This window comes from Triticum urartu, chromosome 6A (genome assembly GCF_056163025.1).
Source record: "Triticum urartu cultivar PI428250 chromosome 6A, HENAU_Tu73, whole genome shotgun sequence".
NCBI lineage: Eukaryota > Viridiplantae > Streptophyta > Magnoliopsida > Poales > Poaceae > Triticum > Triticum urartu.
In genome coordinates this window covers 192,697,456-192,724,507 of record NC_141878.1, presented here as the reverse complement: position 1 = coordinate 192,724,507, position 27,052 = coordinate 192,697,456, and the positions used below count along the sequence as shown (strand labels likewise).

Below are 27,052 nucleotides of genomic sequence, written 5' to 3'. Positions count from 1 at the left end.
AGGAGGTCATTGAGTTTTGTATTGACTTTATTCCTGGCCTTAAGCCGATTGGTGTTCCTGAATCGCGGCATAAGGGCAGACTGGATGGAAAAGACACGCTAGGAGGGGAACAAATAATATGTATGGACGGACATTCTCTCACTGAAGCACACTACACAGTTCTACAGAATTCTGCCTTGGTGGCTCCGTATATGGATGAGCACAGGAATTTGCTACGCTCCAAACACCTGGAGCGGTCTGATGACTGGATTACACGTGAACAAACCAGGAGTTTCGCCAGCTGGTTGCAGACATGTACCATGCATGACGCCTCTATTGAAGATGACATGTACTTGATGTCCCAGTTACCATCTTCGAATATAATGACTTTCAAAGGGTACGAGATAAATGGTAATACATTTTACACGATCGCCCAAGATAAGAAGAGCACCAACCAAAACAGTGGTGTCCGCTTTGATGCAGAAACCAAGACGGGAAAGGAAACATATTATGGTTATATACAGGACATATGGGAACTTGACTATCGACGTGGTTTGAAGGTCCCTTTGTTTCGGTGCAAATGGGTCAATATGACACGAGGCGGGGTAACGGAAGACCCGCAGTATGGAATGACAACAGTGGATCTCAACAATCTTGTGTATGCAGACGAACCATTCGTCCTAGCCAATGATGTGGCACGGGTTTTCTATGTGAAGGACATGTCTACCAAGCCGAGAAAAAGAAAAGATAAGGAAGCGAATGCATCGTACGATGAGCCAAAGCGGCACATAGTTCTTTCTGGGAAGAGAAACATCGTGGGAGTGGATGACAAGATAGACATGTCAGGAGATTATGAAAAGTTTGATGAAATTGCTCCATTCACAGTGAATATTGACCCGAGCATCTAGTTAAATGATGAAGATTTTCCATGGCTACGGCGCAAAGGGACACACGCGAAGAAAAAGTTTCACACCCAAAGATCTGGGATGTGATCGGCTTCACTATCATCACTTTCTTCTGTGTTTCACACCCAGGAGGGAATCTCTGTAATAGTTAGGGTAGCTAGTTATGTGTTTTGGCATTTGAAACGCGAAGAAATTTTATGTGCAAGCAAATTCTTTCATGCATTTACTGATTTTTTCAGCTAAATGACCCTGAAATTGAAAAGCATTTCAAATGAACTCAGAAAAGGTTGAAAGTTGGCATGGTATCATAATTTCACCCACATAGCATGTGCAAAAAAGTAGAGAGGGTTACCGCAAAAACTGGATGCACTTCGTGTACAAAATGGACAATCTCTTTCGAAGTATCAGGGTTTCGGACGAAAACTCATCCGTTACAAAGGCATTTCATTTTTTAAATAACCTAAGCATTACCAAATTGAATATAATGATAAAACACACTAATATTAAACATAAGAAAAAATAATCACTGAAAAATCTATTTTCAAAGTTAAGTTATTCACAAACTAGTGATTCACACAAATTTCAAATAATTCAAAATTTAAACTATTCAAATTTGTAAACTACCGGTACTAACAGAAAGTTTGTAAATTTTTTGTACCTAAAGCAAAAATATTCACAAAGAAACTCTAAATACAGCAAAAAACAACTCAAAAATAAATAAAACAAAAATAAATAAAGAAAAAAAGAAGAAAAAAAGCCCACCTATTGCGCCACAGCGGCCTGCATACGACTAGAAACCCAACCTGTTGTTGGGCCAGGATGCAGGCCCGCAAAGGCCCAGTAGGCCCACAGGTCAGCACAGAACATTTAGGCCCAGTAGGCCTGCTTTGGAGAGGAGCTCGAGGGAGCTACCGCACTAGGGCTTATAAACCAGTGCGGACGCCCCTCGGCTAGCGAGGTGGGACTAAACATGACGCACTGCACCTGCGCCAGTGCACCCCTTTAGTACTAAAGGGGTGCCGTTCCCGCCGCTTGGCCTGGCCAAAACAGACCTTTAGTACCGGTTGGTGGCTCCAACCGGTACTAAAGGTTGTTCTATATAAGAAAACACTTCAAAAAATTTGTTAGTTTCTCATCTCTCCCTCTGCTTCTTTCTCCTCTGCCCCGTCGCCGCCGCCCCTCGTCACCGCCCCCGTTGCCGTCCGTCGCCGTCCCCGTCCCCGTCGCCGCGCCGCGCCCCGTCGCCGCGCCCCGCCCCGTCCTCCCGCCGTCCCCGTCCTCGTCGTCGCCGCCCCGTCCCCGTCGCTGTCTCCGTCTCCGTCCCCGTCGCCGCCCCCCGTCGTCGCGCCTCGCCGGTGAGCTCCTGCCCCGGCCGCCATGTACCACACACACACACATTGTTATAAAAATGTTAGCAATCTTTCTTTTTTTAGTTATAGAATTATTAGAAATGTTAGGTATATAGAAATGTTTTTAGTTATAGAAATATTAGAAATGTTAGTTATATAGAAATGTTAGTTATATAGAAATATTAGAAATGTTAGTTATATAGAAATGTTAGTTATATTAGAAATGTTAGTTATATAGAAATGTTTTTTAGTTATAGAAATATTAGAAATGTTAGTTTTAGTTATAGAAATATTATAAATGTTAGTTTTAGTTATAAAATTTAGAATTTGCATATATGAAATCATGATCCATCATTTAAAAAATGTTACTTTACTTTTGCGGCATATAGTATTTGTTGTCGACGATGCCCGGCCCGCATCCTCACCGTCGACCCGTTCGCGACGATGTCCTGCTTCAGAGCACCCATATCCGGGACTGGGCTCCATCGGGCTGGCACTGGGGGTGCTACCTTCAAGGGCGTGAAGCTTGGTGAGGAACCCGGCCCCGGGTCCCGTCGTCGACCCTGATCTCCTTTGGTGGCGTTCGCGTGAGCCACTTTCGGTGCGGAGGGAGCCGGCCCCGCCGGAGGTGGTACGTCGCCGTGTCAGGGAGGAGGACGAGCACGCCCATCGCTACATGGCTGTTATGGACGTCAGGTTCTCCAATACCTGGCAGGTTCTTTTGGGAGATCACCCAAGCTATGATCTAGTGATGGTTCCTTCTCTTTGGGTGTCCACCGCCCGCACCTCAGGAACCGCGAGTGGCCTAGATTACTCTGTAGTATTCGATCTTTATTAGCTTGCTAGCTAGCTAGTGATGTATTCGATATTATATCTATTATTCGAGACGATGTATTCGAGATTATATCTATTATTCGAGACGATGTATTCGAGATTATATCTATTATTCGAGACGACGTATTCGACATTATATTCGATGATGCTTATTATGTACTATGATTGATTCAGTTTTTCCGTATTAATTGATTGCATCCATGCATTGTAATTTGAATATATTTCTTTTGGATTAGTTAAATAAAACCTATGACGGACAATACCGGCAGAGAGGGAGAAGAGGCCCTGTTCAATATCATACGCAATCCTCGCAGGCTAGATGATGATCAGAATGAAGAAGATTATGACGGCTCCGAATATCTAAACAACACCGGGGAGGGTGATATGATATTCGATCACGACGACCGAATTGATGAAGTCATGAACTATGAACATGACGAAGAAAATGTTGATCTTGAAACAACAAAGACCGGCGAGGTATATATATTTATATAAGTAGGCATCTGGTGATCATCACATGTTTTAAATGACTTGAAGATATATTAACGAATCGATCTTTCTTCTTTCAGCCATCCGGATCGAGCAAATCTTCAGGCAACAGGAAATGAGGCCCGAACAAAAAGTTGAAGGAGGGTGTAAAGTAAAATATCGAGGCCATCAAACCTAATGGCGAACCGTTAGCGCCTAAGAAGATTGCGGACAAGTTCATTCGTCAGTGCGGAGTTCTTGTGAAGGACCAACTCCCGATCTCCCTTCAAGAATGGAGAGATCCAGCAAAGCCACGTCCAGGAGTTACTTTTGTCGAAGACAGACAAAAACTTCTGCTTTGGGAAATGCTCATGGAACATTTCACCCTACTAGATCATTTCACAGATGCAGATGTGGAGAAAGTCAAGGACGCTGCTCTTAGGAAGATGGCGGATGCATTCAACAACCAGAAGAATCGTGAATGGGACAAGTACGTCAAGGGAGGAAGGAAGACTCCAGTATTCGAGGGAACACTAGAGAAGCAAAGTGCTCATTGGGATGATTTCGTGAAATTCAAGGATTCGGAATTATCTAAGGAACGGTCGAGAATAAACAAGGCCAATGCCGCAAAAAAGGATAAGTTCCATAAGCTGGGGCCAGGAGGTTATGCGGTGGGAATGCCTAAGTGGGATAAGTCTGAGAAAGAGATGAAGGATGCAGGTGTCACTCCAGAAACATTGAGCTGGCCCCCCAGGTGCAGGACTTGGTTCTATGCGCATGGGGGGGAGTTGGACCCGAAGACAGGCAAAGTTTCGAAGAAGGCATGTCTGGATGGAGCCGAAGATAAGCTACTTGTAACAATAGAAGAGGCTCGATCGGGGGTGTTCCAGCCCAACAGAGAGAACGACGAGCTTACGCGTGCCTTGGGAAATCCTGAACACCCGGGAAGAACACGAGGCAAGGGCGCTATTCCGTAGTATGAGGGGTTTTCGGACTGGAACGCCGACTACAGAACCGTGCGAGAAAGAAGATTGCGGAGGAGAAGAAGAGGAAGATGGAGGAGGAGCTGAGGAAGCTGGACTATGAACGCCTTCAAGGCCTAGAATCAGCGCACGCGGACTTGGCAGTCAAATTCCAGCGGCAGCAGGAGCAGATCGACTCACTTAGCCAGCAAAGGGGGTCTCAGTAGCTGCAGCAACTAGCGGATGATCCAGCATTGGATAGCACCGTCCCATCCATGCCGAGAAGCAGCGTGGGTTCCGCCCCGGGCGACGCATTGCTGGATAGCTACCCATTGGATGACATCATGGAGAACACTAACTGCGAGCTACACTTTAAAATGAAGAACATATCCATGAAGGTGGCGGACGCCGTTGCTTTTACAAATCCCCCTGAGGCAACCTTCCATTGCAACCCGATTCCAGCGGGCTATGCTCGTGTCTTGGTTGATGAGGTGGTGGACCAATATTCCGGGCTAGAGCTTGACATTCCTGGAGGTGACGAGGAGCACACACTGGGAGAGGCCAACCATCGTATCATCCTATGGAGAAAGGATTGCATCATCTTTCGAAGGCCACCGACACCACGTCATCCGACTCCTCGTCGAAGTCCACCACCGAGTCAGCAGACTCCCGCTCCTCCAAGTCCACCAACACGTCAGGCCACTCCTCCTCCAAGTCTGGCACAGCTTCAGGCCACTCCTCCTCCTCCAAGTCCGGCAAAGCGTCAGGCCACTCCTCCTCCAAGTCTGGCACAGCTTCAGGCCACTCCTCCTCCTCCAACTCAGCCACGTCAGCCGTCTTCGCCGCCTCAGCAATCACGGAAGAGAGCCGCCTCAGCTATGGTGCGTAGCGGTACAAGTCGAGGTAGTACTAGAGGTACAGGCGGAGGCAAGCGATTTCAATATGGTCCAAGCAGCGTCGCGCCTCTTTCGCAGAGGCCTTACGACAAGTCCGAGGAGGAAAACGCAGCCATATCGAAGGCCGAGGTGGAAACCCATTTTGCACCAAAACCGCCACCGCCGCCAAGGGAGAAAGTGCCTGAGGAAAAGATTGACCACTTCATTCATATGGCTAGCGCACCAGCTCCCAAGCCTGTTGACACAGACTATGAGCGCCACCTCAGAAAGTTAAATCGAGCACGTCTACAGAAAGAGGCGAGCTCGAGGTCGAGCAAATCAGCTGGCAAAACATGCGGTAAAACTGTTCCCCAGCTGGGAGAACAGGCGGCGCAATCAATCCCCCCGCTTGTTGTGCCAACAACACATGAGAGTAGGCGCGCCCAATATTGTGGGCAAACCGTTTACGTTCCCGAGCTGGGCGATGTGGTAATAACCGAGGAGCATATTGAGCAGGCTGAAATCCTCAAGATCACCGTTGGACAACTCCTCGATATCGAGCCCATGTCTCCGACTAGAGAGGAGGAAATAAAACGGAAATATGTCCGGGGCCAACCTTTGGTCGAGCCAGACGAAGTCAAGAAGCTCCCAACAAGAATGTATGAATTGCATCAATGGTACATGGACATTACCAAGATTTCCAATCGAGAGTCCCTCATGGTGAATGTCAAGAACACTACTAGGAAAAGGCCTACTAATGGCGCACCACCGGTGCGCCATTAGTATCACGCCACTAGATTTTTTTACTAATAGCGCACCACTGGTGCGCCATTAGTATCTGGTATGCTAATGGCGCACCAGGCAGTGCGCCATTAGTTTTGCCCACGGTGCGCCACTAGTGTCTGCTATACTAATGGCGCACCACATGGTAGTGCGCCATTAGTAACAATTTTTTTAATTTTTTTTCTTAATCTCAGGTCACTATTTCACCTATGAGATATCCAACACATATATACAACAAGCATCCATATAATAATCATAGCCAACACACAAGTTCCATCATATATACATACATAGCCAACACACAAGTTCCATCATATATACATACATAGCCAACACATAGTTCCATCGTTACATATTACAAAAGTTTCACATTGTTCATCCAACACCGTTATCTATCAATTCACAAAAGTTTCACATTGATACAAAATAAAAACACAAATGGAAAAGAAGCACTCCATCCATGCAAGCTTCTGTGAATTAAATCAAATCTGCAAAATGATAAACAAGAAGTTAGAAGAAGAAAAAGAAGAAGACTAGAAGAATACTAGAAGAAGAAGAACACTAGAAGAAGAATAAGAAGAATTTTGGAAAAGAAGAAGAATAAGAAGAAGACTATAAGCTTATTATGTAAACTTGATCATTTTGTGCTAACATAAGTTATTTTGGAGCTAACCTATAGGAAACTAAGCATATAAGCTCTAAGTTAGTATATTAGAGCCAACTTAGGTAAAATGAAGCTAACCTATGTCATTTTCGAAAAGAAGAAGAATAAGAAAAAGACTATAAGCTTATTATGTAAACTTGATCATTTTGTGCTAACATAAGTTATTTTGAATATAACATATAGGAAACTAAGCATATAAGCTCTAAGTTAGCATATTAGAGCCAACTTAGGTAAAATGAAGCTAACCTATAGGAAACTAAGCATATTAGAGATAACATAGGTAACTAAGTATATATATATATATATATATCATTTTGGAGATCTGACATACCTGACAAAGTTCAGTTCTCATGCATTGTTCTTCTCCTTCTCCTTCCTCAGCCTGATGCGCCAAGAGCGGCGAGGCGGTGGAGGCAGTGGGATGTAGTCTTCTACCTCAATTGGCGTGGTCATGTCGCCCAGCTGTGGGATCGCCGGCACCACCACCGGTGCGTGGTCATTGTCAGGCACCACCACCATCGCGAGGCCACCTTCAGGCACGACCATCGCTAGGTCATCCTCAGCCACCTCCATCTCTTGCCCATGGTCAGCCACCACCATCTCTTGCCCATGGTCAGCCACCACCATCTCTTGCCCTTGGTCAGCCACCACCAGCGCTAGGTCATCCTCAGCCTGATGTCCATCGTCATCCTGCAGCTCCTCATCCCCACTCTACTCCTCTTCTCCCGCACTCCAGTCCGGATCATCCTTCTTGTTGTCTATGCTGCTGCCAGAATCGCTGCTGCTTTCGCTACAGCCAGAATCACTGTTGCTTTCGCTACAGCCATAGTCACTGCTGCTTTGGCTGTAGCCAGTGTCGCTGCTGCTGCTCCCATTACCTGTCCAAATGCAATAATGACCGTTAACAATCGATGTGAGACAAAGCCAAATGTAGAGGAATAAGAAGAGGCAGAACGTACCCGCATCATCATCGTCAGTGTAGCGCATGCGACACATAGTCGCGTTGAACACCTTCACGATGAGCATGGTGGCGTCGTCGTCGTACCTGAAGAGAAGGAAGTACCCCAGCCGCAGGTCATAGGCACGGTAGAACTTCTCCCACCCACGAGATAAGTACATGTGGCCCTCCTTAATCACCAACTCCACATCCCACTGCCTGCGAAACCCGCTGCCGGCCTGTCGCAGCTTCACATTATTTGGCAGATCTTCACCCATCAGCATGTTCATAAAACTGTCAGGCAGCCTCTGCAGTTTGGGACAATGAGTGATGTAGCAAACAACAGATATCATAATGAGATGGGTGAAGGGGAGATCTCTCGTTTTATATACCTGCGTCATGGATGATACTGAAGTCCCAAGTATGATAGTGAAGAACTCAGAAGCATCCAACTCGTACTGCGGTGTCGCAGAGCGGCGGTGGCTGCTTCCCGCCATCTCTGATAAGCAGCAGAAGAGACCAATTAGTACCCTTACAACAGATCATAAAACATGCATGATAACAGGCATTAGTCGCAAGTACCCCATATGTCCTATTTTTAGCAAAGTCATGCTAAGATTCACGGAAAATTTCAGCATGACCTTTGCTGAAAATAGGACATATGGAGTACCCGAATTTGCCGGAACGGAAGTTAATCGACATTCCGGCAAACTCAAGGGCCTCTCGGGGTACCTGCAAAATTATTATCCCCGCGTAATGAAGTCGCCAATGGGTCATTTCAGAAGATCACAAGTAGCATCATCACAAGTACAACATCATCACAAATACAGTAGCAGGGATATTTTTATGATACAAGAAGAAAGCAGCCACAACTACAGTAAAAACAAGCAACTACACACACAGGAGTTGTAAAATATCCCTGCTATTCTTTTTTACATAAACATGTAATTAGTCAAGACAACTTCTCTCATATTTTTAAACTTCCATTTATTATAATCTATGGTAGAGACATGACATCATCACCCTCCAGAAAAAACCAACAAATATGGCATCAGAAACATATGTGCCACCTGTCAGAAAATATAGAAAAGAAAGCACATAGTTATAAAGATTAGTATTCGAGACTTTGTAGAGAGCTCTGGTTTCTCTTAATGGCAATTTGGGTGAACCTTTCCATGCAAAAAAAATTAAACTGTTATACAGATTTTGGACCCCATCATATGCTAAGCAGGTGTGATGGTTCAGGCTTAATATGAAGCAAGCAGTAGATGAGGTGCAAACAAACATTTTTTAAAACAAATTGTGGTGGGATATTTCAAGACATTGCGGTTCGAGTGCTTCAGAATGGCTGTGAGATGAGAACTACAGACAATCAGATCCTCTTGACTATAGTACAGCATAAACTGAAGGATAAAAAGGGTGTTTGGATTCAGTTAACTGAATATGCTACTCTAGTTCCTGGAGTTGGTTACTTAATTCTGTCTATTCCCATTGGTCTGGCTGACCTTTGGGTAATAGCTACTTATACTTGTTGTTACATGTTACTGCTGTTATATATACTTACAGCAGCACTGCTAATGATACTAGCCCAAGTGCTTGTGGGTGTGGTGTCCTATTTGCAGAAAAATACCATGTGTAAGTGGAGTGCAGTGTTCTGCAGAAGCAGATGTTCAGTTGGGTGCTACCCTGTCTATTTCTTCTATGCTATCCATATACTCTGCTTAAGAATAGATGCTACTTGTCTTGGCTATATTCTGCTTTCTTGTCTATTTTTCCATCCCTCTCTCTTCTATTAAACTAATAAGAACATATGTTGCCTGATCTTATTGCCTATGATGCTGGTCTGAGGCCTCTCTGGGTTCTAAAGTTATTTTTGTGGCTCCAAGAACTCCTACAAATCCTGTGATGCATGACACAACCTTTCCGTGTGAATTTTTCTGTAACTGTACCTAACTGTACCTAACAGAAAATTTTACACGAGATATGTGCAGCTCCTATCGGGATTTGTCGGCACATCTGGGTGTCTTTGCTGGTCTTTTTTTACCATTGTCGAAATGTCTTGTAACCGGGATTCCGAGCCTGATCGGGTCTTCCCGCTAGAAGAAATATCCTTCGTTGACCGTGAGAGCTTGTGATGGGCTAAGTTGGGACACCCCTGCAGGGATATGAACTTTCGAAAGCCGTGCCTGCGGTTATGGGCAGATGAGAATTTGTTAACGTCCGGTTGTAGAAAATCTGAAGTTGACCTTAATTAAAATACATCAACCGCGTGTGTAACCGTGATGGTCTCTTTTCGGCGGAGTCCGGGAAGTGAACACGGTGTTGGAGTTATGCTTGACGTAGGTTGTTCTAGGATCACTTCTTGATCATAGTTTCTCGATCGTGCTTTACCTTCTCTTCTCGCTCTCTTTTGCGTATGTTAGCCACCATATATGCTAGTCGCTTGCCGCAGCTCCACCTCATACCTTTTACCCTTCCTTTAAGCTTAAATAGTCTTGATCGCGAGGGTGTGAGATTGCTGAGTCCCCGTGACTCACAGATACTTCCAAAACCAGTTTGCAGGTGTCGTTGGACCATGCAGGTGATGCAACCAAGCTCAAGGAGGAGCTCGATGAAGATCTTGTCCTTTGTGTTGTTTCGTTTCTAGTTGATCAGTACTGGAGCCCAGTTGGGGTCGATCGGAGATCTGTGTAGCATTTGGGGTAGTCTTCTTTTATTTTGGTTCCGTAGTCGGACCTTGGTTGTATCTGGATGATGTAATGCTTTATTCATGTATTTGTGTGAAGTGGTGATTGTAAGCCAACTATGTATCTCTTTTCCTTATGTATTACATGGATTGTGTGAAGATTACCTCACTTGCGACATTGCTTTCAATGCGGTTATGCCTCTAAGTCGTGCTTCGACACGTGGGAGATATAGCCGCATCGAGGACGTTACATGCCACTAGCTCCGAAGGCACCATTAGGAGAAATTGTATATAGCTAGCTAATTGTATATATATATATATATATATATACATGTGTGTGTATATGTGTGAATTAATTAATGGTGGTTGTGAGACATTCGATGATATATATATATATATATATATATATGATCAGTTCTACTAGGAATTCTATTTATATATATGTGTATGACGTGTACAATATGTAGTATCGTAAAATACCAGCAAACGAAAAATAATTAAATGGAAAACACAAAATTAAATGAAAAAGAAATCATAAACCCAAAACCCCCAACCTTTTAATACCGGTTGGTGTCACCAACCGGTACTAAAGGGCTCCCTGCCCCCGGAGCTGGCTCGTGCCACGTGGTTGCCCTTTAGCACCGGTTCATGCTGAACCGGTACTAAAGGGGGGGGGCCTTTAGTGCCCACACTTTAGTGCCGGTTACCGAACCGGCACTAAAGGGCCTTACGAACCGGTGCTATTGTCCGGTTCTGCACTAGTGTATTATGGAGGCTTATAAGGCTTTGACTACGGCGTCGTCTGTACTGTGGGCGCGCCCGTTTGGCGGCCTCTGCCACGGCCGACCGCCTCATCCACCACGACCTCCACGACCATCGCCACTACCAGGCCCATCGGTGACCAACCGCTTCTTAAGCTTCTCATCCTTTGTGGCCTTCGCTTTGGCATGGCAAGTTTGTCGCGTTGCTGAGCTGATCTTTCGAGCGAGCGTGATGCTTGTATCCTCCGGCACCTCCGCCGGCTCCATCTCTGACAGGTTCTCCGACGGTTCCATGCATCGGTGGCGGAAGGAAGGAGAGTGTCTGAGAAAAGAGCGGGAATTGGGCGGAGAGCGGTGAGGAATGGAAGAAGAGAGTGGAGAATTTTGGCGTGAAAACAGTGATGGATGCTACAAAAGTGCGGGCTTCGTCTTTCTTTTGGTGGGATAGGGGGTAGAGAGCGACGTTTCGTGTATCCGGACTCCAGCAAAGCCCCTTCACGTTTGGCTTCGGTTTGTGGGAGAAAATACGTCCGGATCATGCCATGAACCGATACAGGACCGCGTTGGATGGCTCCCGCGGTCCGGACAGCGCAATTCGAACAGTTGCGAGAAATTTGCAGGTCGGCGTTGAAGATGCCATTATACTGGTTTTACACGTTGACTGGAATATAATGTAATGTGGAAATTTGTGTAGGTACGGCCGTAGGGGTGAGGTTGGACACGTGAGGAGGCGGCGGCGTGGTTTGGACTTTTCACAGAAGATCTAGTGAAGATACTCCACACATGTACAGATGTATTCTCAGACATACTGAAATTTATGTATGTACCGTATACAGTAACGATTTATCTTGGTGATCGATCTGCACTTTAGCAGCCACAGCCGCTTCATGTGCTTGCATGCTGTCTCCGGCCCTTGACTGCTTCCGGGAAGCGTCGCTGACCTATACTATGGTCATATTGTTGCTTTGTCTGGCCAATGTTGGGGAACACATAACCTGCACATCTGTCCAACATGTACCTAGCTAGTGCAGCAGCCGCCGAACCTCCCAGCGCAAGCGAGTAGTAGATTCTTCTTTACACTGCTTCGCTGGTGACGCTATGGAAAAGAACCAGTTAGAGAGACATGGAGAGAATCCAAGCCTGGATACAAGAATACGCATATACTCTAGGTATTGTAGAGGAGCGTATCCAACCTTTTTTATTCATTAGCAAGGCAATTTTTTTAAACACGATTCCTTAGGACTCATTCATTAAAAATTGTTAAAAAGAATTGCATAGTTAGTTAATGAAAAACCGGATGAAAACCGTCACAACAGGCCCACGAAAACAAGACACACACAGCGACCTGGCAACCCGCACAAGAAAAAGCACATACGCCTCCGAGGAGAAAAGCGTCGTCGAGGTTGCAGCCCGGCGTCATCGTCATTACGCCTCCGCGAGGCCGACTCCGACTTCATCATCGACGACCACCGAAGAAGCCCTCACCACAAACAAGCGTCGAGCCTTGCGCCGCCCAATGCCAAATAGTTAGCCACACGCATCGACGATCAGACAGCTCCCACTCTGTCGACGAGCATTGCATGAGAAAATTGTTGAGTTTACACCGAGCCAGCGCCAGAGCCGACCACCCGTCTCGTGTCATCGTCATCGCAAGGACCCCACCTCAACAACTCCGACTTTAGAAGCTCCGTTTGCGAAGTCACTTGCCTTCACAAACGGAAGGCGCAAGACTTCTCCCTACCCTGCAGAAAATAAAGATGAAACGAAGGGACAGTCTACCTCTCTCTTCCCTTTAAAAACAGTATATCCATTGTTTGTCTAGTTAATACCCAATTTTAAGAGCTCTGTTGGGGAGTATTATTTCTACCTCCGGAGCGCCCTCTTTTTTTGAGTGGGATGCATAAGAAGGGTAAGATGGTAGATTGTGACAATCCGTCTCTGAGATCTAGAGTTAATCCTGTAGATGGTGGAGGTGAGCACCCCTCCCCTACTTAATTTGACCACTTTATCTTATGTTAAGTCAAACTCAAAATATGTTTCTTACTCACGGCAAGTCGATCGCTCTATATAAGGGCTTCGTTACGTTAGTTGCTTTCTAGCTAGTACCGTACTACCTGAAGTGCTTAATTGTCTAATTAAGCAGGAGAGATTAGCCTAGCCAGGAGTATCAAGTGATGGAACCTAACCACAACGGCTACGGCTACTACGACCACAACAATGGGTCCTATACAAATGATGACAACCCATGCTACTACGGCATGAGCTATGCCAGTTCCGAGCCCTCCTCTTATGGCTACCAATACCAGCAGTCTCCTTCTACCCAGCCCCAGTCCTCCTACGACAACCACTACTACGCCGCATACGACATCACCAACTCTTCCTCCTCCTCTGCGGCTCCGTCCTACGCCGCCGCCGACGACATTGCCCTTTACGCGCAGCAGCAGCACCCACAGTACCTCAATTTCGGCGGCGGCAGCTATCAGTACGATGGCGCCGCGAGTGCTATGGGCATGGGCATGGGCATGGACATGGACCAGTTCAGCGCGCTCATGGAGGCCACCTCCATCTCAACTGCTGGACCATCCTGGGCGGAGCAGCAGGAGGCAAAGAAGGCCAAGGCGGAGCCTCCGCAGCTGATCGGAGTCCGGAGGCGGCCGTGGGGCAAGTACGCGGCGGAGATCCGGGACTCCACGCGCAGCGGCGAGCGCGTGTGGCTGGGCACCTTCGACACCCCGGAGGCCGCCGCGCTGACCTACGACCAGGCGGCCTACACGTCCCGCGGACCCGCGGCCGTGCTCAATTTCCCGGTGGAGCGAGTCCGGGAGTCGCTGCGCGTGCTGAAGCTCGGCAAAGCCGCGGCCGCGGGCGAGGACGACTCGCCCGTGCTGGCGCTCAAGAGGCGCCACTGCATGCGGAAGCGCACTCCCAAGGGCAAGGGCCAGGAGGGTGACGTCAAGAAAAAGAAACAACCTGCTGCTGATACTGCGTCGAGCGTGCTGGAGCTGGAGGACCTGGGAGCAGACTACTTGGAAGAGCTCCTCGCATTGTCCGAGCAGTGGTCGAATGAATGATCCACGATGTTTGCTGGCTGCTGGCTCTCATCGTCGTTCACGATCGCGCTCTAGTACGCACCTCCATGTCCATGGTCCATACGACCATACAGCCTCCCAAGCTCCCAGGATCCAACATTTGCCATTTCCTGCGTGGTGCGTGCGCTCAGGTCGCACTCCGGGTTGAGCCAATTTTTCCTATTTATCCATTATTATTTCATTAATTTGTGCATGCCTGTGGCTAGTCGGACACACATGTACTAGCACTAGTTCGAATAAATTCATGTGCTTTCCCTGTTTATGTTCCATCCCATTCGGACATTCCTAATTCCGTAAATCATCAATACGTGGTGGCCAGAAAACAGATTGAGGACATCAATTTAAAGTTAATCAATTTTGAAAAAAGCTCATCGAAATTGAAAACAAAGTTCATCAATTTAAAGAAAAAGGTTTTATGAATTTTTAAAAAACGGTGCACTAAGGAAAACAAAAAATGACGAGAAAAAAAAGAAAATAACAAGAAAGGGAATAAACCGAAGTGAATAATGAAATAAAAGAAAAAAGCAAAGACACCATACACGAGTGGGTGGATGGCCTTATGGTTAGAGCGTAGCGCTCATCGGCAAACGTTTTATCTTTTAAACCATACTTTCAAATCTTGAACCGTTTTTACCGTTATATTCCTCGCGTCGAGATTTTCAAAACTAGATCCCATGTTGATCGGTTTCGACGAAAAATTGAACAAAAAGCCAAACTAGAAGCACTTTTTTCCTTTTTCGGAAACCGTTTCCGAGAGGCACGGCCGTGCCTCTCGTGGAAGCAAAATCATGCCTCTCATGGAAGCAAAACCGTGCCTCTCACGAAAAAAACACGTTTTTTCTTCGTTTCCAAGAGGCACGGCCGTGCCTCTCGTGGTAGCAAAATCATGCATCTCACGAAAGCAAAATCGTGACTCTCACGGTACAAAAAAAGCGTGTTTTTTCCTTTTCGAGAGGCATGGCCGTGCCTATCGCGGGAGCAAAACCATGCCTCTGACGGAAGAAAAAAATGCGTTTTTTTCGTTTTTAAAAGGCATCGTTGTGCCTCTCGCGGAAGCAAAACCGCGCCTAAAATAGAAAACGTGTTTTTTTTTCGTTTTCAAGTGGCACGGCCGTGCCTCTCGCGGAAGCAAAAGCGTGCTTCTAATGAAAAAAAAACGCATTTTTTCGTTTATGAGTCTCGCAGAAGCAAAATGATGCCTGTCGCGGAAGCAAAACCATGCCTCTCATGTGAAAAGCATTTTTTTCGAGCAAAATCTTTTTTGTCGAGAAACTAAGAATGACCGATGGAAAATCAAAAAGGAAAAAAAAAGAAAAAAACCCTGAAAAGCCGAAAACGCGTGCGAAAAAAATATTAAAATCTGGAGAGAGCGTTCAGAGCACAACACGTGGTGGCGGCTGGGCGCGCTCTTAAGCCACCCCATGTGATCGTTGGGGAGGCTCCCCAAGGAGCACTCCTAAACTAGTTGCTCTCCAAACGCCGAAATAACTAATTGAACGCATAAATGCACACCCTCCCCCCAACATGAGCTCGTGTAGATATGGGGCGGCCCATATTCGGGTTTCACGTGCCTTTCTCAGACCGGTTATAGACAGGTTTTAGAATCTTTCCTGAACATTTTTTTTTCTTTTATGCGTTTGTCCTTTCAGGGTTGTTTCGCATTTTTTCCATTTTCATTTATTCCATTTTCTATCATTCAATTTTAAAAATTCCCACTATTTTTAAAATTGTGGAATATTTTTTTAAATTCATCAATATTTTCTAATTTTTTTAAAAAAAATTAGGAACAATTTATTGAATCTGTGAACCTTTTTGAACCGGATGGACATTTTTAAAATTTGGGAGCATTTTTTGAACACCTTTTTAATCTATGAACATTTTAAAAAATTCTGAACATTTTTGAATCGACAAGCATTCTTTGAAATTTTCATGAATGTTTTTTATGTCAAAGACCATTTTTTGTATCAGCGAACATTTTTTGAAATTCACGAACACTTTCCGAACACGAGAACATTTTTTGAAATTTCTAAACATGTTTTAGGTTTATGAACATTTTTTAAATCCGTGATTTTGCTTTTTGAAATTCAAAACATTTATCAGATTTATGAAATGTTCCTGAAATACCAGATTTTTAAAAAAAATTATAAACATTTTCAAAATCTGCGACCTGTTCTTAAAATTTAGGACATTATATGAAATATAGAATATTTGTCGGAATCCTAACCCTTTTTCAAAAAGATAAACAGAAAAAAATAGGGCGCCCTAGCCGGCACATGGCTCGGCCCAAAATCGCATGAAGGAGGAGCGGGTGCGTGTTTGGGCAAATCGCGTCGCACCACGCGCGAAATAGGTTGTCCCCATCCATCCCGTCGGAACCGGAGCTCCACGACCACGATTCATGTTGCCTATTCTAATGGCTCTGGGAGCAACTCTTCGACGAGTATAATTCAGCCCCCAACAATTTGTAAACTAATTCACCGGAATGTTTAGTGTCCGATCTCGACGAGATGTCTAAATCGGACTGATCTAATCTAGGCCTGTCTTCAGCGTCTTGAATGTTAAAGTAGAAGATGTCCCCTCCCAATCTTTGTTTCTCAATAGTGTTATAGTTACATTGATCTATTGTAACGGGACATTGATTTGATGGGTTGCTCTTCGATGATCATAGCCCTAAAAAATGGACCGTTGAAATCAATTCTTATGTGTAGCTCAAAGGAGTTGCATTTCTTCTTATTCCTCCAGATCATCTAGTAACAAGAATATGAAATCCTAAATAGCAAAAATTATTTTCTTGTGCGGTCTAAGTCTAAGAAAATACAAAAATTTCCCTTATACAATTTCATCTACATCGAGGGAGCAAGTTGCGGCTCAGTAGAACATTTTGGGGTGTATAGTTCATCTATTAAGATACTAATCTCTCTAAATTTGATGTTTCTGGGTGCGTCAGGGGCTATGGGACGCTATAGGTTCGCCTATAAGGGTGTGTGTCGCTGGGTCCGGAGGTTTTTATGATTTTGAGAAGGTGTTGCCTGCTTTTTTTTTATGTTTTCATCGGTTTTAGTTGTTTTTTTGTTGGCGTTTTTCTACTTTTTCCCTGTTTGTTTTTGTTTTTTCTTCTCTTTTCTTTATTATTTTTCCACATTTTAATTCAGATATTTATTAAATCCATGAACATTATGACTTTTTTAGAATTGATAAACATTTTTAAAATTCATGAATATTTATAAAATCACTCCCTCCACCCCACAATAAACCATCTTATATTGTGGGACGGAGGGAGGAAGTACCAGAATATTTTTAAAGTCTGTGAGCATTTTTTTATTTGTGTACCTTTTAAAAATTCATAAACATTGTATGAAATCCACAAACATTTTCGCAAAATTCAGGTTTTAATGCAACAATTTTTAAAACCCAAGATTTTGAGTACGTGATTTTTTTATTTAATAAACTTCTCAAATAAAAAATATGATGGCCAGCTTGTTCTAAGCTAACAGTGGAGCGAATGAAAAAAAAACTAAATGGGCAAGCGAAGCAGGGAGTCGAGCTGAACGAGGGATAGCTTCATGGGCTGGCCCATGTGGGCGTTATTGCAACAATTCCACAATTTCAACGTGGAATGAGAGATCTCAAACGTGCCCACACAACCACCACCGACTAACATTGAGGCCGAAATGTATAAAGACACCACAACCATACAGCTAACAACTTCATCCTCCTCTCGGAACAAATATAGACTTTAACAATAGTCCAACTTAATATACGAATGAGAAAAACACACCACCAGAACATAATTAAAACTCCAGCCAAAATAGATAATACCAAAAAGGACAACCAACCCCAAAAACTTGGTAGAGAAAAGAATAATTAATCCTATGAGTGAAAAACAGCGCGACGCTGTGTGTTAGCCTCTAGACATGTACTAGTTTTGGATCTTGCATCGCGACTGAACCCTTTATACATACCTTTCACTACTGAAGTTCCTTGAAACATGCTTTCGTCCCCCTTTATAAATAAAGGAACAAACCAAACAAAGTACATGGGCAAACGAGATACAAGATGGTGAGGTAACCCTCTTACAAAGCAGATCCTAGGCTACCCGGATCGCGAAGAAGACAAGCAACTACGCTACGGAAGGAGAACACAGGAGAAACTAGAAACAATCCCATCCAACACCCTAGGACATCTAAGCTCCTAGACAACACCCCCAAGAGGGATAACGACGTAGGGCGTCATCACCACCTAGCCCCACCGGGCAAGGGTCTTCACCAGAAACTCTGACGTGGAGAGGACATCCGCGACAACGTCTTCAAAAAGCGCGGAGCATTCTCTCGGCACCTCACCCATGTCACCGAGGCCCTAGGGCAACACGACATGACCAGACCCCAGATCTAGACCTGAGCGACGTCCAACAGAGGACGCGCCTGAGCCACAAACCGCTACCCCTCTCATCGCCCACATGCCCAAGATGGGAGCCACCACCGCCGCCATGGTGCCCGTCAGAGAGCCAACCATGTGAACCGCCATCCGGAGCCACCGCCCCGGCATCCATGTCCGGAACCTCACCCACCGCCCACATCGCAAAGTACCAGCCACGGTAGGAAGATTAGAAGGCCGCACCTTTCACTCCTGGCCCAACATGAGTAATGAAGGTTAGGCCGGTGCCACCACTGTAGGGGCCCCAGCCTCGCGTCCTTAGCTGGTCCCGGTGGACTGGGGGAGACACATTCCCGTGACTCCCGATGGCCATCGACGAGCACACTCGCATGACTCCATTTCTGTGGCCCTCGACTCTGTGTTGCCCGATAGCACCGTGAAGTCCCGACCACCACCATTGACCACCGCACCCACGGAGGGATGGGCCTCCCCACCCGTGGGCACAACCCGGATCGAGCCCAATCTCACCTACTCGCAGCGGCAACTCCGACACGCCTCTGGCCCTGAGCATATCCTCCCGAGCACGCGCCCCCGATCATAGCCACCCTGACGGCATAGACCGAGGAGAAGGGAGATCGCTTTGCCACGCTGCGCCGCCGGCAGGGCACGGCCACCAGTGATCTCCGCCGTCCCCACAGATCCACTCTACCCACGCCCCAGTCAAGCTGGTCACCGCGGCCACACCATAGGGAACACCCGACTAGCGCACACCACCACGTCGCGCCATCACCGGCGTCCGAAGCCACTTGGATATGGTCGGACCATACTACCTCTTGAGCGTGCGTTGGTTTTCCCTTGAAGAGGAAAGGGTGATGCAGCAAATTAGCGTAAGTATTTCCCTTAGTTTTTGAGAACCAAGGTGTCAATCCATTAGGAGATTACACGCAAGTCACCTAGTAGCTGCACAAACAATCAAGAACCTTGCAACCAACGCGATAAAGGGGTTGTCAATCCCTTCACGGCCACTTGCAAAAGTGAGATCTGATAAAGATAATAAGATTAATATTTTTGGTATTTTTGTTGTATAGATTGAAAAGTAAAGATTGCAAAGTAAAATAAATAGTAAACTAGAATTGTAGATCGGAAACTTATATGATATAAAATAGACCCGGGGGCCATAGGTTTCACTAGTGGCTTCTATCATGATAGCTTGTATTACGGTGGGTGAACAAATTATTGCCGAGCAATTGATAGAAAAGCGCATAGTTATGAGAATATCTAGGTGAAAGGATCGATATAGTTGACTAGAGGGGGGTGAATAGGCAACTAACAATTTTTAGCTTTTCTTTACCAATTTAAACTTTGCATCAAAGTAGGTTGTCTAGATATGCAACTAGGTGAGCAACCTATATGATGCAACAACAATAAGTACACAAGCAAGCAAGGGATGTAACATAAGATAAGCTTGCACAAGTAAAGGGATGAGATAACCAAGAGTGGAGTCGGTGAAGACGAGGATGTGTTACCGAAGTTCCTTCCCTTTGAGAGGAAGTACGTCTCTGTTGGAGCGGTGTGGAGGAACAATGCTCCCCAAAAAGCCACTAGGGCCACCGTATTCTCCTCACGCCCTCACACAATGCGAGATGCCATGATTACACTATTGGTGCCCTTGAAGGCGGCGACCGTACCTTTAGAAACAAGCTTGGGGCAATCTCTACAACTTAATTGGAGGCTCCCAACAACACCACGAAGCTTCACCACAATGGAGTATGGCTCCGCGATGACTTCAGCCGTCTAGGGTGCTCAAACACCCAAGAGTAACAAGATCCGCGAGGGATTAGAGGGGGGAATCAAATATCTCTTGGTGGATGTGTAGATCTAGGTATTCTCAACCAATCCCTAGGAGATCAACAAGTTTGATTGGCTAGGGAGGGAGATCGGGCGAAAATGGAGCTTAGAGCAACAATGGAGCTTAGGGGTGGAGGAGGTAAGTCAACTCGGAGAAGATGACTCCCTTTTATAGTGGAAGAGCAAATCCAACCATTATCCACCAACTCAGCCTGCGACGCACGGTACTACCGCACCGGAGACGCGGTACTACCGCAAGGGCCCATGGTACTACCGCAAGGCACTGTAGTACTACCACCCACACAGCAGTATCCAACACAACCCTGATGCAAAAAAGAAGAGGGCGGTAAATCGCTGGTGCGGTACTACCGCTCCCCTTTGCGGTACTACCGCAAGGCAGGGATAGTCCAGATTTGGGAAGGCACGTACATATAAAAATACATCAGTGGCAACTTCCGCTAAGTTTAGATCTATGCAAAAATCCGACACGATAGTACCGGAAGCCAGGAGCGATACTACCGCGTAGGGCACGGATGTAAAAAATTACATCCGCCCCTACTTCCACTTGTGCTCCTGAGCCATACCTGAGGCCACGGTACTACCATGTCAGAGAAGCGGTACTACCGCGAGCACCTACGGTACTACCGCGCCCAAGGCTGGTACTACCGCAGGGGCCTGCGGTACTACTGCTCTGAGGAGCAGTACTACCGCATGCCCCAGTTCAGCAACACTTGAAGTCAATCCTTTTGCAGAGATTCGGAGAAATGGAGAATGCTCCAAAGAGCCAAAGGAAAGGTGGTGCAAAAGGAACAGACGTGTACGTGTTGATTCCACCCAAACCTTTCCAACGCGGACCCCCTCTTAATAGTACGGCTTTCCTACGACTCAAACCACCGAAAAGAAATGTAGAGAAACGCCATCTTCAATAGTCTTCGAGGGGCACCAAATCGTCTTGTGCCTAGACATGATATATCTGAAATGCTCAATGCACACGATTAGTCCGCAAAAGCATTGTCATAAATCACCAAAACTACTAAGGGATAAATATGCCCTTACAATCTCCCCCTTTTTGGTGGATTGATGACAATACGGGATTTGCACATAGGAATATAAATAAAGCATAGGCAAACCCAACATATATAAAATATAAACGGGCTCCCCCTAGATGTGTGCGCTCTGAAGATGTGCTTTGGACTGCACGGCACACATACTAGGATCAACACCCCCCCTGTATTTTATAGACAAGGCAACTCTTGCAAAGGAGAAACTAATACTAACAGGGAGGCAAGATAATACATGTGAGCTTAAATTAACTAGCACAAGATAGCATAAGCTCACGGGCTACTAAGCAGGAAAGATAATAAGATACGATAGAGTGCATACTTCTTACACCATGTAATAAGGGAACATGACACATGACAAACCAAACCAAAGCAAACGAGGTCCAACAGAACGAAAGCAAACACGACACACGACTCGCAAATACCTACACTGAAAGATCGTGGGTGTCGCCTAGAGGGGGGGTGAATAGGCGTTTTAAAATAATTACGATTTAGGCTTGAACAAATGCGGAATAAACCTAGCGGTTAATTTGTCAAGCACAAAACCTAAAACAACTAGGCTCACCTATGTGCACCAACAACTTATGCTAATCAAGATAAGCAACTATGTGATAGCAAGATATATGACAAGAAACAATATGGCTATCACAAAGTAAAGTGCATAAGTAAAGAGCTCGGGTAAGAGATAACCGAGGCACGTGGAGACGACGATGTATCCCGAAGTTCACACCCTTGCGGATGCTAATCTCCGTTTGGAGCGGTGTGGAGGCACAATGCTCCCCAAGAAGCCACTAGGGCCACCATAATCTCCTCACGCCCTCGCACAATGCAAGATGCCGTGATTCCACTAAGGGAACCTTGAGGGCGGTCACCAAACCCGTACAAATGGCAACCCTTGGGGGCGGTCACCGAACCCGTACACTTTGGCAACCCTTGGGGGCGGTCACCGGTACCTGTCAAATTGCTCGGGGCGATCTCCACAACCTAATTGGAGACCCCGACGATTGCCCGGAGCTTTACACCATAATGATTGAGCTCCGAACAACACCAACCGTCTAGGGCGCCAAGGCACCCAAGAGGAACAAGCTCTAGGGTGCCCAAACACCCAAGAGTAATAAGCTTCTCAAACTTCACTTCCACGTATCACCGTGGAGAACTCAAACCGATGCACCAAATGCAATGGCAAGGGCACACGGAGTGCCCAGGTCCTTCTCTCTCAAATCCCACCGGAGCAACTAATGCTAGGGAGGGAAATGAGAGGAAGAACAAGACGGAGAACACCAAGAACTCCAAGATCTAGATCCAAGGGGTTCCCCTCACATAGAGGAGAAAGTGATTGGTGGAAATGTGGATCTAGATCTCCTCTCTCTTTTCCCTCAAAAACTAGCAAGAATCCATGGAGGGAGTGAGAGTTAGCAAGCTCAAAGAAGGTCAACAATGGGGGCAAAAACAAGCTCAAGAGATAGGGAACCATTGGGGAAGAAGACCCCCTTAAATAGGTCCCACGAATCTGCCCGTTATGTACAGAATAACATAGGAGCGGTACAACCTCTATGAGCACCGGTACAACCGGTAACAGGCAATAAGCGGTACAACTGGCCCACAACCGCCCAACAACCGCACCACAACAGAGACCAGTCCGGTGGTAGAGCGGTACATGACCGGTACAACCTCCGGACCAATTCTGGAGTGGTACAACCGCTCCAAACACCGGTTGTACCGGTCAAGCGGTACAACCTCTCCATGGGGCGGTACAACCTCTCTGTGTAAAACAGGCAATATCAAAACAGCCACAACTTTCGCATACGAGCTCCGAATTCAACGAAACCAAGTTTGTTGGAAAGCTAACGACAAGGGCTAACACAATCTTAAGATAAATATCAATAATAAGCAAATGAGAAAAGGACCATAATAAAATGGTGAGAACCCTTCCTCGGACAAGACCGGTAAAACCTCCAACACCGAAAACATCATAGAAGATGCATGCAAACTCCGTTTTCGATGAACTCAAGCTTGTCATCAAGATGACCATAAGCTCTAAGACTCACAAATGGAACCAAACAAGAAGCAAGAAAGATGATGCAAGGATGCAATGGTTTGAGCTCTCGACGAACGATACGATCAAGCTACTCACTAGAGAGCCCCCCTTGATAGTACGACAATCGATCCTACAACCCGGTCTCCCAACTACCACTATGAGACCGGTAAAATAGAAAACCTACCAAGGGAAAACCTTTGTCTTGCACATAGTCCACTTGAGCTAGATGATGACGATCTTGAATTCCTCAAGTTGGACCACCTTTCTTAATTGTGTTGGCTCGATGAAGACTAGTTGATTGCTCCCCCATACTCCACTATGGGTGATCCACTCTTTGGCACATCTTCACAATTCCATTGACACCACAATGGACGGCAAGCTTCAAGCTTGATTGCTCCCCATACTCCATTATGGGTGAGCCACTCTTCGTGTTGCGCCACTTGAACTTGCACACTGCAAACTTGATGACGTTCACCACTTGATGTCATCCTCCATGGGTTGTATGAGATCTTCCACTTGACACAACACCATGGAAGCATAACTAACCCCACAAAGAACTCTCATGTAGACCATGAGTTAGTACACAAAGCATAATGGACAATGCTTACCATACCATGGGATCACTTGATCCCTCTCGGTACTTCTTCTACGCTTTGTGAGTTGATCAACTTGATTCACTCTTGACTTAGTCTTGATCAACCTTGAATCTTTCCAACTCTCTTCATTTGGATGATGTCTTGAAGGTAAACATGAATGATCACACAATCTTCTTCTTCAAGACATGCTTGCAATAAGCTCAACTCACACATGACCAATCTTTGGATAATTCCTTGAAAAACACTTTGGCCATCTCAACTCACACATGACCAATCTTTGGATAATTCCTTGAAAAGCACTTTGGCCATCTCGTAAACTCCTTGAAACCAACACATGGACTTCAAGACAATCCTATGGACAAATCCTTCAAATATAACTCTAGGCAACCGTTAGTCCATAGAGATTATCATCAATTACCAAAACCACACATGGGGGCACCGCATGTCCTTTCATACACTCTCCCCCATTTTGTTAATTGATGACAATCACTTTCAAGAGAGTTTATATAAGGAATTATGCATCACCATGCAATGCAACAACCAATTATGCATCACCAATAATGCTAGATATCTCCTCGCCAAATGTCCTCAAGATCCTCTTGTCGCGGCGGCGACTCTCCTTGGAAGCAACATGGGTCCTGTACTGCCGCTTGGCTTGCATACAGAACAAAGTCTTCATCTTGGCCTTCAGCTTCTTAGCCCATGAGGGCTCAGTAGAGGGAGGAGCATACCCAGGAGAGTTGTCCTCATCCGCTTCCTCCTCCTCAATCCCATCCTCATCTACGTCCATCTGAGCAGCCGCTGCCTCAGCACGGGTAGTGGTGTTAGCCCACTTAGGCTTGACGCGGAGCTTGATGGGCTCGTGACGGGTCCAATCGGGGGCCTCAAACTCAACATTGGGATAGAGCTTCTCCCAAGTCTTCGAGATCAGCTGAAACAGGTAAGGACCATAGATGGGTACCTTACGGTTGAACACCGCAAACCGTAGCTCACACCACATGATATGTGAGACATCAAGTGGTTGCGTCTGAACACGATGCGCCTCCTCACAGATGAGCATCATATCCACGAGATAGGTATGAACCTTATCCTTGTCACCAATACATGGGAAGAGGGTGTTGCGGAAGATCCGATACATGATGTCAAGGAATGGGTTCAGAACCCACGCCTTCTTGCCACTGGGAAGCTGCTTCTCAAACTAGTATGGCTAAAGCTTGTTCTTGTTGGCGGACTCGAAGTTGGCATGAGGGCGAACACCAACGGGCTTGTCGAGCCCCTCATCACGAACCTGTAGCAGATTCATGAAGTCCTTCCACTTGGCGGTCATCTGTTGTCCATTTGTCATCCACGTCAAGGTATGTTCCTCATTAGAATGGAAGTGGACCGAGGCAACAAGAACTGGGCCACAATCTTAGGGTCAACGTCCAGGTGGAACGTGATCAAGTCCTCAATGCCAAACTGCTCCACCAGGTCCAAAGCCTCACCAAAATAGGCGCGGTGCTTATCCTGTCTCATATGATGCATGCCAATCCAGTGCATGTCCACGTAGAGGTTCTGCTTGGCCTTGATCACATCCAGATAGATAAGATACTGCTGCTTGGTCCAGAACAACTCATTCCCTCTGAAGTTTGCATGGGGATTCACATAGGGGTTGATCTTCCTTCGAGTGGCAAACTCAGCTAGTGGCATCTCATCCATGCTCATTGTTGGCTCCTTGTGCTTGGTTGCGGCTGACTTGGTTCTATGTTGGGGGGCATTGGAGCCCTCTGGAGCTTCATCTTGGTTGCGCAGACGCTCCGAGCCCATGTCGCGAACGGGGTTCGAATGACGGACATTGGAACCGGAGCCACCACCTATGACACACAACACAAGAACACGCAAGAAAAGCGAGAAGGATCAATGCAAAGACCACAACAAAACAAATGAAACAAGTAGAAATAACATTGGGTAGTTGCTATAGGGAAGGTTCAGACTCAATGGTAGTACCACACAAGTGTGCGTAAGTAAAATTTTACTACCGCTCCAGGCACGGTACTACCTTGCCATGAAACAAGGATCAAGGACTTACGTACAACGATGCTACTTGTAATGTGGGAGCTTTGGAAGCATCAAAATGCCATAGTTTTTGATGGTGAGTCCGCATTGATCGAGAGGCTCATCCACAAGGTGAAGTCTGAGGCCATAGTGTGGGCTATGACATGCCTAATCAAGAGGGAGTTGGAGAGTTTCCAAGGTAGATTGTATAGGTCGGCCATGGGGGAGGAGTGAGGTACTTGTATGTAAGTGGAGTGGGTGCGCGCTAAAGCCGCACAGACATGTACATGTATCCTGTCGCAGAGGCTTTCTTTGCCTTTCTCCTTTAATATATGATATGCACACTCGTGCATATTTGAGAAATTTTTTTACTTCCATGCCTCGCGTGGTAGTACCGCTCCTGAGGAGCGGTAGTACCGTATGAGGTGAACACGGCTGGAGCTGTAGTACCGCTCGGGAGTTGTAGTCGTACCGCTTGGGTTCAGATCTAAAACGAAAAACTGATCTGAGAACATCCGTGCCTAAGGAGTGGTACTACGGTTGATCAAACCTATCAAGTAGCAACATACCAAATAGCATCTCTACGCATCACTACTCTCCTACATCCTACTCTTGCAAAGATTTGGCCTAAAATCTCAAGAACAACATGCATCTCCCCAAAAACCTAGAGACAAAACAGCGAGACAAGAGAGAGGGATTTGGGGAGAAACCTTGTTCCATGGCAAGAGGACATGGTGGGGAACGATCCCACCGGACGGAATGCGAGGAGAGCGGCCAGAGACGGAGATCCGACGAGGTTCTCCGGCACC

General features: G+C 46.1%; 1 protein-coding gene across 1 annotated transcript; it reads left to right on the top strand.

Moving 5' to 3' along the window:
• Positions 1–13,377: 13,377 nt before the first annotated feature.
• On the top strand, positions 13,378–14,274 carry LOC125516299 (uncharacterized). Its single transcript, XM_048681781.2, has one exon. It carries the CDS (start codon positions 13,378–13,380, stop codon positions 14,272–14,274), a length of 897 nt encoding a protein of 298 aa, XP_048537738.1.
• The last annotated feature ends 12,778 nt before the right edge of the window (positions 14,275–27,052 follow it).

Coding starts and splice junctions, on each gene's coding strand:
- LOC125516299 (XM_048681781.2), top strand. CDS start 13,378: ATGGAACCTAACCACAACGGCTACGGCTACTACGACCACAACAATGGG.